We start from the raw sequence: 13,044 nt of genomic DNA, 5'->3' as shown, positions 1-13,044 counted from the left end.
ATATAGAATTTGAAATTGGAGAGATGGTCATGCTTAAAGTTTCACCTTGGAAAGGCGTTGTTCGATTTGGTAAACGAGGGAAATTAAATCCAAGGTATATCGGACCATTCAAGATTATTGATCTTGTCGGACCAGTAGCTTACCGACTTGAGTTACCTCAACAACTCGCGGCTGTACATAAAACTTTCCACGTCTCGAATTAGAAGAAATATTTTGCTAAAGAAGATCTCACTATTCCGTTAGATGAAATCCAACTCAACGAAAAACTTCAATTCATCGAAGAACCCGTCGAAATAATGGATCGTGAGGTTAAAAGACTTAATCAAAACAAGATACCAATTGTTAAGGTTTGATGGAATGCTCGTAGAGGACCCGAGTTCACCTGGGAACGAGAAGATCAGATGAAGAAGAAATACCCGCATTTATTTCCAGAAGATACGTTAACCCCTCCAACTGCTTAAAATTTCGGGACGAAATTTATTTAACGGGTAGGTACTGTAGTGACCCGAACTTTTCCATGATAATATATATATTAAATGAAATTGTTATTTACATGATTAAGTGTTTCCAACATGTTAAGCAATCAAACTTGTTAAGACTTGATTAATTGAAATAGGTTTCATATAGACAATTGACCATCCAAGTTGACCGGCGATTCACGAACGTTAAAACTTGTAAAAACTATATGATGACATATATATGGATATATATATATATATATATATATATATATATATATATATATATATATATATATATATATATATATATATATATATATATATATATATATATATATATATATATATATATATATATATATATATATATAGTTAACATGATATTATGATAAGTAAACATATCATTAAGTATATTAGCAATGAACTACATATGTAAAAACAAGACTACTAACTTAATGATTTTGAAACGAGACATATATGTTACGATTATCGTTGTAACGACATTTAATGTATATATATCATATTTAGATACATCATGATATCATGATAATGTAATAATTTAACATCTCATTTGATTTAATAAACAATGGGTTAACAACATTTAACAAGATCGTTAACCTAAAGGTTTCAAAACAACACTTACATGTAACGACTAACGATGACTTAACGACTCAGTTAAAATGTATATACATGTAGTGTTTTAATATGTATTCATACACTTTTGAAAGACTTCAAGACACTTATCAAAATACTTCTACTTAACAAAAATGCTTACAATTACATCCTTGTTCAGTTTCATCAACAATTCTACTCGTATGCACCCGTATTCGTACTCGTACAATACACAGCTTTTAGATGTATGTACTATTGGTATATACACCCCAATGATCAGCTCTTATCAGCCTATGTAAGTCACCTAACACATGTAGGAACCATTATTTGGCAACTAGCATGAAATATCTCATAAAATTACAAAAATATGAGTAATTATTCATGACTTATTTACATGAAAACAAAATTACATATCCTTTATATCTAATCCATACACCAACGACCAAAAACACCTACAAACACTTTCATTCTTCAATTTTCTTCATCTAATTGATCTCTCTCAAGTTCTATATTCAAGTTCTAAGTGTTCTTCATAAATTCTACAAGTTCTAGTTTCATAAAATCAAGAATACTTCCAAGTTTGCTAGCTTACTTCCAATCTTGTAGAGTGATCATCCAACCTCGAGAAATCTTTCTTATTTACAGTAAGATATCTTTCTAATATAAGGTAATACTCATATTCAAACTTTGATTCAATTTCTATAACTATAACAATCTTATTTCGAGTGGAAATCTTACTTGAACTTGTTTTCGTGTCATGATTCTACTTCAAGAACTTTCAAGCCATCCAAGGATCCTTTGGAGCTAGATCCATTTTTCTCATTTCCAGTAGCTTTATCCAGAAAACTTGAGGTTGTAATGATGTCCATAACATCATTCGATTCCTACATATAAAGCTATCTTATTCGAAGGTTTAAACTTGTAATCACTAGAACATAGTTTAGTTAATTCTAAACTTGTTCGCAAACAAAAGTTAATCCTTCTAACTTGACTTTTAAAATAAACTAAACACATGTTCTATATCTATATGATATGCTAACTTAATGATTTAAAACCTGAAAACACGAAGAACACCGTAAAACCGGACATACGCCGTCGTAGTAACACCGCGAGCTGTTTTGGGTTAGTTAATTAAAAACTATGATAAACTTTGATTTAAAAGTTGTTCTTATGGGAAAATGATTTTTCTTATGAACATGAAACTATATCCAAAAATCATGGTTAAATTCAAAGTGAAAGTATGTTTTTCAAAATGGTCATCAAGATGTCATTTTTTCGACGAAAATGACTACCTCTTTAGTAATTGACATGTAACTTAAATTTCCGACTATAAACCTATACCTTTTCTGTTTATATTCATAAAATAGAGTTCAATATGAAACCATAGCAATTTGATTCACTCAAAACGGATTTAAAACGAAGAAGTTATGGGTAAAACAAGATTGGATAATTTTTCTTGTTGTAGCAACGTGAAAATTGGTAAAAAAATCTATATTAATCATATCCTAGCTAACTTATATTGTATTATACATATATTCTAATATATTATGTAATCTTGGGATACCATAGACACGTATGCAAATGTTTTGACATATCATATCGACCCATGTGTATATATTATTTGGAACAACCATAGACACTCTATATGCAGTAATGTGGGAGTTAGCTATACAGGGTTGAGGTTGATTCCAAAAATATATATACTTTGAGTTGTGATCTAGCCTGAGACGTGTATACACTGGGTCGTGGATTGATTCAAGATAATATATATCAATTTTTTTCTGTACATCTAACGTTGGACAACTAGTTGTAGGTTACTAACGAGGACAGCTGACTTAATAAACTTAAAATATCAAAATGTATTAAAAGTGTTGTAAATATATTTTGAACATACTTTGATATATATGTACATATTTGTTATAGGTTCGTGAATCAACCAGTGGCCAAGTCTTACTTCCCGACGAAGTAAAAATCTGTGAAAGTGAGTTATAGTCCCACTTTTAAAATCTAATATTTTTAGGATGAGAATACATGCAGGTTTTATAAATGATTTACAAAATAGACACAAGTACGTGAAACTACATTCTATGGTTGAATTATCGAAATCGAATATGCCCCTTTTTATTAAGTCTGGTAATCTAAGAATTAGGGAACAGACATCCTAATTGACGCGAATCCTAAAGATAGATCTATTGGGCCTAACAAACCCCATCCAAAGTACCGGATGCTTTAGTACTTCGAAATTTATATCATATCCGAAGGGTGTCCCGGAATGATGGGGATATTCTTATATATGCATCTTGTTAATGTCGGTTACCAGGTGTTCACCATATGAATGATTTTTATCTCTATGTATGGGATGTGTATTGAAATATGAAATCTTGTGGTCTATTGTTACGATTTGATATATATAGGTTAAACCTATAACTCACCAACATTTTTTGTTGACGTTTTAAGCATGTTTATTATCAGGTGATTATTAAGAGCTTCCGCTGTCGCATACTTAAATAAGGACAAGATTTGGAGTTCATGCTTGTATGATATTGTGTAAAAACTGCATTCAAGAAACTTATTTTGTTGTAACATATTTGTATTGTAAACCATTATGTAATAGTCGTGTGTAAACAGGATATTTTAGATTATCATTATTTGATAATCTACGTTAAGCTTTTTAAACCTTTATTGATGAAATAAAGATTATGGTTTGTTTTAAAATGAATGCAGTCTTTGAAAAACGTCTCATATAGAGGTCAAAACCTCGCAACGAAATCAATTAATATGGAACGTTTTTAATCAATAAGAACGGGACATTTCATTGTGGCTCGGCGATAACAGGTTACAGGAACTTTTCCCGAGACTATATCGGCTAGATGCGAACAAAGATGCAAAAGTGGGAGATAGAATTCGAAGGGAGGCTGATACAATTCTGTTTTCTTGGGACTGGGTTCGATCGATTTCAGGAAGAACAAGGGATGAGCTGCATCAGATTCAACAATTGCTTCATACAACTCAATTTGGAAACAATGAAAGTGATCGATGGAAATGGCATTGGGACTCAAGCGGATCGTTCAAAAGTTGTGAAATGATGGCATGTATTGATGAAAAAGTATTAGGTAATTCTTTTCAAAACCAGGAAACTTCACGAAACAAATTAGTGCCGAAGAAAATCGAAATATTTGCTTGGAGGTCCATACGAAAAAGGATTCCGACTCGGGTGGAGTTAGATAGAAAAAATATTGATCTCGACTCGGTAAGGTGTCCTATTTGCGATGAAGACCTCGAAACGGTTGAACATTCTTTAGTGTTTTGTAAGGTCGCTTCGGAGATTTGGAACATGGTTTTTTCTTGGTGGAAGATTGAGAATTTATCGGTTCTGTCTATTGACGACATCTTTAAAGACACAAGTCCTTATCCAAGTTCAAGTAAAATGGGTAATATTTGGCAAGCGATCAAGTGGATAACGGGGTATTTGATTTGGAAAAATCGAAATGACAAGGTGTTCGGGAAGCATACAACCTCAAGTTCGAGATTATTTGAAGAAATCCAATGCAAGAGTTATGAGTGGATACGCACACGAATAAAGAGTCTTAATTTGGCGTGGCATATTTGGCTTTCTAACCCGGGCCTTTGCAATGACCGGATGGGAGTGGGCTAATATCTAAGGAGTATCATGGTTCCCATTGTATATTTCATGTACATATGCATTTGATAAGTTTAGCTGATAGGTTATACTCATTTGGTCGAGTTTCTCAGGTTTCGGTATCTTGCTTCTGTGTATTTGTACAATTGATAGGAGTCTGTATTCTACGCGTTTAAGTAATAAAATTTCTCTGCTTTTCAAAAAAAAAAAAAAAGCTAAATTTAAATGAAGTAATTCAAGAAAATAAATAGTTGTGATTAATAAATGGAAGATGGTAACTTAATGACTCCAAAAGTAACTTACAGAATTTTAATGACCGTAAATATTTATTTTTCTGAACGACGGTAATTTAACTAAAATAAAAAACGGCTTTCTAAGAAGGAGCTAGAAGAACATTACAACGGGTTTAAAAGCCATAAGTTCTAATTAAAAATACAATTTTTCTAAATTTTAACCACGAAAACGAACAATAACGAATGTGATCAAACGGATCATATCTCTTCAAATTTTTGTCGTTGAATAACAAACAATCCCTGAAGCGTCAAATAATTCATAAAGTCGCCACGAGAATAGCCACCACACGAATCTTCTTGTCATTTGCTGAAGAGTTCATATCAACCCACGAGAGTATCTCAGACCATGATGACAATGAAGAGTAATTCAAGTATAACACTTTAACCAAAGGAAAATCTTCCTCCAAAGATCAAGCGCCAAGAAGCAATTAAAGAAAAGATGATACCTGTTTTCGACCCTAAATATTTATTAGGTTTTTTTTTATGTATTTTAAAATATAGATGAAAAGTAAGATGAACAATTATTTTTAAACTAATAGAGTAATTTTTACTGAAATAATTTTAACATTTATAAAAATCTTTATATGTTTACCCGAACAGAAAAAACTTTCTACCTTTTTATCTTTTACTTTTTACCTTTACCTTTATTTGTTTAACAACAATGTGTTAAATAAATCCTTATTTTTTTTTTTTTCATTTTAATTCGAAGTTTTATTTTTTTATTTTTTAATTTTTATTTTTATTTTTATCATCTCATCAACGGTGCATTGCTTGCACACATACGTTTCATTATATCGACGAAACCTAAAATCGGCTGACTAATAAAAATGCCCAACAGGAACGACAACGATGATGATAAAGGTATTCTGTGGAAGCTACCAGTAGCCTATTCAAACAAATTAGGTAAACTCGGTCCTGCTTTTGGCCTTGGTGCCGGTTGTGGTCTTGGTTTCGGCGTTGGACTCATCGGAGGTATTTACTCTCTCTCTCTCTCTCTCTCTATATATATATATATATATATATAATTGATTCTGTAAACAACATATATGCTATGAAATTAAGCTAATTGATTATGTAAACAATATAGTTCAAGTTACGAATTATGCATTTTATTGTTAGGGCAAATTTGCTTGAAATAGTTATGTACTTGAAACGACTCGACTCAATTCTAGAATACGACATAATTTTCCAAAAGTGCCTTTACCATTTCACAATATTAGTCATTTACCAAACCTGGTTTCATCATCACTACAAAACAACATTTACAGCAAACAACCTGTTTAAACCATTCCAGGGTGTTACAACCCAACACTTAACAAAATGGTAACTTTGACCCAAATTAACATAATTTCAAAAGACACTATTTGTGAGCATGGTTTTGGGACAAGCTACCCGTCTCGCCAAAAGATCTCTTAATCCCACGACTCTCCGATTATGCTATCAATCGACCTTACCTAATCCTTTCTCGCACTTGGACCTATAAAAGGAGACAACAACAAAAAGGTAAGCTAATGCTTAGTGAATGTAACAATTATATATGCACACACATAAGCATACAATAAACTCATATCATTAATCATACAATAGTTTAAGCATAAACGTTACCACATACAAGTCACGCAAGCACACAATCAATTATGAGCTCATATATCAAACAATAATTCCAAAACGACACTTATGGTTAACCATAATCACAACTAGACAATCATCCACGACACCATAGTGAATCCGCCGAACGGTCTATTCACTATGTCACCATGTGTCTCCACCACAATCAATGTAAGTGAATCCGCCAAATGGTCTATCCACTTACATTAATCACTTGTCGACGAACGACATATAATGAATCCGCCGAACGGTCTATTCACTGTATTCACCGTGTGGTCTCGACGAACGATATTAAGTGAATCCGCCAAAATGTCTATTCACTAGAACCACACACACACACACCACCTATGCATACATATACATAATCATTACACTCACTTTGAGGAACCTTAGCAATAAAATCCTCCCATTCCACAAGTTGATGATGCAATTCACCTATTACATCAAACTATACAAGCTAAACATCACACTCTAGCTTAAAAATTGACCATACACAATTTGCCCTTACAAGTGCAATTTAATCCATTTGCACTCGTTCACCATTGACCAAGTTTAGGGTTAACTTATGATCACTACTACAATAGTGATTACACACCAAAACATTATTGACCAACACAAATTTCAATACACACACATGTACAAAATCACTCACTAGACACAAACCCTAGTTTGACTAATTCAAGTCAACATTCAGGTTTGACCCTTAGCAAATCCTTGATTACATGGTCAATGGTAACATAATCACAAGCAAAGGACTTAGCAATTGCTTGACAATAAATTAATACATCAACACCTAACCCAAAACCCATTTTCAAGGGTCTCATACCCAAGTACAAGACTCCATAGACCTCAAACCCTAAGATATAAGGGTTTATGGTCATTACTCATATAAACCCTAACACCAACTCAAGAATTGAACACAATTTTGAATTCGGAGTTTAGCTCAAGACACAATCAAGACCTAGCAGCTGTAGCAACCCAGATACACTTCAATTTGGGTAATAGTTGACACCTTCTTCACCAATTCACACTTACTTCACTCTAGGGTTTATACCACACTTGAGAGTTTGGGTTCTGGAACTCGTCAACACACAAAATGAGGCTTCCAGACCCATAATCTGGTCTTATCCCGTTTTTGATACATTTACACATTCAGCCGCCTTTTAAATCAAAACGTGGCAAAACTGTCCCAAACTTCACAGACAAAGCAAATTGTCTGCGCGGCGCGCCGTGTTGCATTTTTGCAAAACAGTGGATGTTACAGTACTTTTGTTGGATATTGGTTTAGAAAATTGAAATTTACTTTGAACGAAAAATAGAAACTTGCTTCTTTTTTTTCTTTTTTTTTTTTTTTTTATTCTAGACAACTGACAATAGTCAATAGTGAATAACAACCTATTTCCGGTTGGGGGCAATTGTGACATGCAAATCGATGGATTGACACCTTTTAGGATTGTGTAGTGATGACATGACTGATGATGTGACGTCATATATAGCTACCCCATTGTTTAGCTCTTTGATCATCGACTACATAGAAATATAGAATGACACTTTTTGGAAGTTTTCTAAACATACAATGCTTCGATTAGATTGCTTTTGTTCAAATATAAAGGTCTAATATGTCCAAGAAACTAAAGCTAAGGTTGCGTTTGATAAAACCGAATGATTTAGCGTTGTATGATTCATAATCTGAATGATTCAAAGTCTCTGAATAAACTGAATAAATTTAGTTCTGAATAAAAATAAGCTGTTTGATAATCATTTTGATAGAATGATGTAAATTGCATAAAATTATCTTTGTTTAGTGTTCTGGATAATATTTGAGGAGGGATATTATAAAAATCTTAGGTGCTTAATGGTTAAGAGAGTGTTTCAGCTCTGAATGGTTCAACACTTGAATGGTGCATTCAGAGGTCAGAAACAAACGCGAAACAAATGCGCTGACCATTCAACGTCGAACCATTCAATTATATTTTAAAATAGAAATTTAACGAAAGTAGGTTGCTTATTTATACGATTCTCTGTTTTTTGAGTCATACTAAAACATTGTTTGTCTCTTTAGCATAGGACTTTAGGCAGAAGAAACCGTTGATATGACATATTAACAGGCATAATTAGGTTATTAAAAATGCAACCTTTTTTTTTTTTTTTCTTTCTTTTTTGTTGAAATAATCTTAAGATAAAGAGTACTTCAGGTGCAGGGTTTGGTCCTGGAATTCCAGGACTACAGCTTGCTTTTGGATTTGGTGCTGGTTGTGGAGTTGGTCTAGGGTTTGGCTACGGTGCGGGAAGGGGAATTGCTTATGATGAGTATCGGAAACATTCCAATGTCGGGAAGTTATTCAGTGGGCCCGGGAATCTTCCTACTCAGTAAGTGTTGTGTGTGTGTGTGCGCGCGCGCTTGTTGATGATCTTTGATTTGGTTGTCATCAGTTTGTTGTTAACTTATTCAAATTCTAGATCATATCTTTCATATTGCTCTATCTTATGACCCACAAACTCAAGTGTTTCCCGTAGTGTCTTCTCATGTGAAGTAAGTCTAGTCATGAGTCATGACAAACTTTGAGTTCAAGTGGAACTGGCCTAATTCCTTATTAATATACCTTACTTTTATAGCATTTAGACGTTTATTGTGTATATACTATTATGAACTGTTGGTTGCCTAGAAATGTGTATACCATTTATCTTATGATTTATAACTTATGAGTTGTTGATATATACCAGGGATGAGATTGGTTATCTGATAGAGGAGGTGGTTGTTAACACCAAGAAACTGATCAAGGCAACTCACAGAGAGGTGGAGAAATGGAGACGATATTAGGCAAATCATTAATTCATGGTTGTAATTATATTCGACTCCTGTATGCATATGTTTGATATGTAAATTAGATGATATCTTTCTTATTAATTAAAATTTAAAACCATGAATGATAAATGGTTTATGTACAAATATATCACTGATCATGATGTACATTTACTTTAATACCCTTCAAGATAATAAGCCTCACACGGTCAGATCCAAACCACATTCCTACTTTCATATCAAATATCGCTGTACTTTGCTGGAGCCCTTTCTTTTGTTTAAGAAAGTTGAATACCTCAATTTCCTTCAACCCTTATTTAAATTTCAATGCTCTCAAATTGATTTCAGAAAATAGTGTTTGGTGTTTGATTTTTGAGTTATGTATGCTGTTTCTTTTTGTGATTTAATTTAGGTATCAAATTATCAAAAAGGTATCAAATCAAAAATTTTTGGTTTTCGTTGTTTCAATTATTCATGGTATCATCTTGAGGTCAAATTAGAGCAAAGGCAATGGCAATTTGCATGACCGTGAATTTGTGAAGTTGTACGCTTTAGGTGGAATTTCAAGTGGAGTACTGTAAATCAGGTCAATAAAGTGGATGATAAGAAGATAGAAGGTTGGTCGAGTAATTTATCTTTCAGTTCTCATAAAGAAAAAATGAAGGGTGTGCTTTGATTTCAATCTTTTAGCCTTTGCAGATGTCTAATAATACAATTCATACCACTCCATGTCCACATGGTTTTTGGTCAAAAACAATTGATATGCTCATTCGAAAAGGTTTGATGAACTTCTCCATGAAACTAATTTTTGTGTTTTTGTTTTGAATTTTTTCGGAGTTTTAGTCAATTAATCAAGCTAATGTTGTACTCAGTTTTTAAAATTAACCAGCTTTGTATTGGTGTGAATATCATGCCGATTCTAACCAAACAAGTCTGGCTCTTGTCATTTTATTCTATTAATAAATAACGAGGGATCAGTTGTTGTAATTCTTAATTAGTTTAGTTTCATATTGCTCTTTTATTCTCTAGCTCTTAGGAGAGAACTATGCAACTGCGAAAGGGGGTGTCACCCAACTATGAGGATGTGAATTTATAAAGGAAGTTACATGTAGTCGAGTAATGTTTGAAAATGTTCTGCACCGAAAACTGGTTATTATTATCTTTTGAGCCAAAGCTAACCAAAAATAGCCAGCTATAGTTGTGCTTGGTATTGGCTAGTTCTGATTGTTCTTTTATCACCGCCATTTGAACATTCTTAACGTAAGTAGGGTATGACATCGTGTACGAACTGATTAGACATATTTGCCATTTTGGCAAGGTAACCACTTGAACTTGTCGTTAAAATTTCAGGCTCTATGACAATCTCTTTGTTGAGAAGTATCTAAGCTTTAGATCATTTTTAGTTGTTCAATTCTTTTATGTACCTGCTTACTGAAACATGGTTGAAGAGATACTTAAAACAGTGTTCACAATCTTTATTTCCAGGGTTTCAAAGATGATGGAATCACCTTTTTGTTGCAATATTTGTACCGGAATGCGAAATCAATTAAGTATGGTTGTTGACAGGTGGGAAAGTGGGAAAGGTAGCCAGAGCAATTTGCATTATGAGCCACCCTATTCCAAATACCAGTGATTCACACTTTTCGCTAGTTATTCTTCCACAGAAGCAGTTGGGTCGCCGATCAGACATGTGAGTTTTAAAGACGGGATCTGAATAATTGATCACTTTATGTATTGTTGGAATTAAAGACCCAATCCTTGCAGCTTGATAGTAAGTTGTTTAATTCCATTCGAGGCTTATGTTTATTTGTTAGTCAGGATTAAGTTTTGATTTTTTTTAAAAAGGTCATTGCTTGAATTTTATTTAAAAAAAAAAAAAAAAATTACTAATTGTGTTTTGCTATTCTTTGTGTGAATGCAGAAGAAAATGGGAATTTACATCATAAATATGTATACCTTCATTGGCATTGCAGAGAGGAAGAACATAAAATCCCATTTTAGGTTTAAACGAGATGCAAAGTATACTTTCTTTGGCTATGTGGCTCTACAGTCATTGGAACTTACAAGATGCAAAGTATGTTCATTTAATCATTTTGCCTTATTAATGCATACATAAATGTATGTGTTTGTGTAGTGAAAGGTTCAAACGAGGACCATAAAAATTGTAGAACCACTAGAACTACAAAGCTACGTTTTAATTTACATGTCCCGACCAATCGGCTTTCATTAAAGGCCGTCAAATTTTTTATGGGTCTTTGATGATTAATGAAGTTGTTGAGTGCTCTAAAAGGATGAAGAAAAAGGCTATATTGTTCAAGGTAGATTTTGAAAAGCTTTCCTCTACATCAATTGGGACTTCATTTTTCCGATGCTTAAGAATATGGGGTTTGATTCAAATGGATTCGATGGATCAAGCCTTGTTTAACTTCTTCATGTGCCTCGGTCCTTGTCAGTAGAAATCCTAGTTTTAGATTTTAAAATTGGGTGTGGTCGGAAGATCACTTTTTCCTTTCATGCTTATAATCATGGAAGGGCTTCAAGGCCTTCGTGTTTGGAGGTAATCATCATCTTCTCAATTCTCATTGCTTATATGCTAATGATGTCCGTATTATAGGCGAATAGAACGAGTTCCATGTCCTTATTTGTATGGCGCCATTTATTCAACCCGAGCCAAACCAAAAAAACATAATCACGAACAAGCAATCAAATGTCTTTTGCGAATGCCGAATACTATTCAATTCGGTAGCTTAAACAATCATTTTCTTTTTAGGGTTTTCGGGTTTAATTAGGCGGCATTGTAGAGTTAATAAGTTTAGCTTCAACCTGATCGATTTCCATGTCTTTTAAAACTGAGTCAAAGAAATCGAACGAAAAACTCGCCTTGGAAGCCGAATGTCAACATGGCCAAAGAAAGATGTTCCTTGCCCTTATTTGAAGAAAACATTATGCCTTCTAAATCAACGCTCGACAACCCGTTCTCATCCACAACAATTACACGTCAATGTCGGTAGTATTCACGACATCGTCAACAAAAAAACGCTCGGGTGCATCAACCCAAATCGAATCCAACACATTAGCAGTATCCGATCCATCAACCTTGAACCAATAATTGATGTCCCCTAAGAAGACAAAGCAATCTCGTTAGAAGCCAACCGGGTCGAGTGAAGAGCATGAATGTTTTTCCTTGCCTTTTCACACGCCACCTCACAAGATTTATCGACACAAGTCTTCATGTGAAAGCTCACAGAACCTGACAACTCTCTATGTAACCCATCGAAACCAATACCCGGAGTAGGGAGGACTAGAGGGGCATTTCTTTCAGATTTGGACTCGAGAAGCCACATCGACAGTAGAAACCCATGCTATAGGCAAACCAACCAAGTCTAAAGCATTTTGAATTGAACCAAAATGTCCGAAATAAACATTCGATCCAATTAACCACATCTGAAACCGGGATCGAGCCAGCAACATGAAAATCAACAAACACATCTGACGAGGCTTCGCTAAGAATAACATCCTGATTAGACTTAGCAAGAAGATCCGACAGGAATCCATCGTCAATCAGACACTTGACGGAACTCGAGACGGAGACTTCAGAAACACGTACTAGAAACGAGCTAAGAACGG

General features: G+C 33.9%; 1 protein-coding gene across 1 annotated transcript; it reads left to right on the top strand.

Moving 5' to 3' along the window:
* The first annotated feature begins 5,768 nt into the window (after window positions 1-5,768).
* Window positions 5,769-9,566, top strand: LOC139894010 (uncharacterized). Its single transcript, XM_071877217.1, has 3 exons — window positions 5,769-5,978; window positions 8,810-8,984; window positions 9,339-9,566. Exons 1-3 carry the CDS (start codon window positions 5,834-5,836, stop codon window positions 9,433-9,435), a joined length of 417 nt encoding a protein of 138 aa, XP_071733318.1. The 5' UTR covers window positions 5,769-5,833; the 3' UTR covers window positions 9,436-9,566.
* The last annotated feature ends 3,478 nt before the right edge of the window (window positions 9,567-13,044 follow it).

Source organism: Rutidosis leptorrhynchoides, chromosome 2 (assembly GCF_046630445.1).
Source record: "Rutidosis leptorrhynchoides isolate AG116_Rl617_1_P2 chromosome 2, CSIRO_AGI_Rlap_v1, whole genome shotgun sequence".
Classification (NCBI taxonomy): Eukaryota; Viridiplantae; Streptophyta; class Magnoliopsida; order Asterales; family Asteraceae; genus Rutidosis; species Rutidosis leptorrhynchoides.
This window is presented reverse-complemented; position numbering and strand designations above follow the sequence as displayed.

Bases quoted from the DNA above. Each gene is read 5' to 3' on its own strand.
- LOC139894010 (XM_071877217.1), top strand. From the start codon at position 5,834: ATGCCCAACAGGAACGACAACGATGATGATAAAGGTATTCTGTGGAAG. The intron at 5,979-8,809 runs GTATTTACTCTC...AGAGTACTTCAG, and splicing joins CGGCGTTGGACTCATCGGAG to GTGCAGGGTTTGGTCCTGGA. The intron at 8,985-9,338 runs GTAAGTGTTGTG...GATATATACCAG, and splicing joins CCCGGGAATCTTCCTACTCA to GGATGAGATTGGTTATCTGA.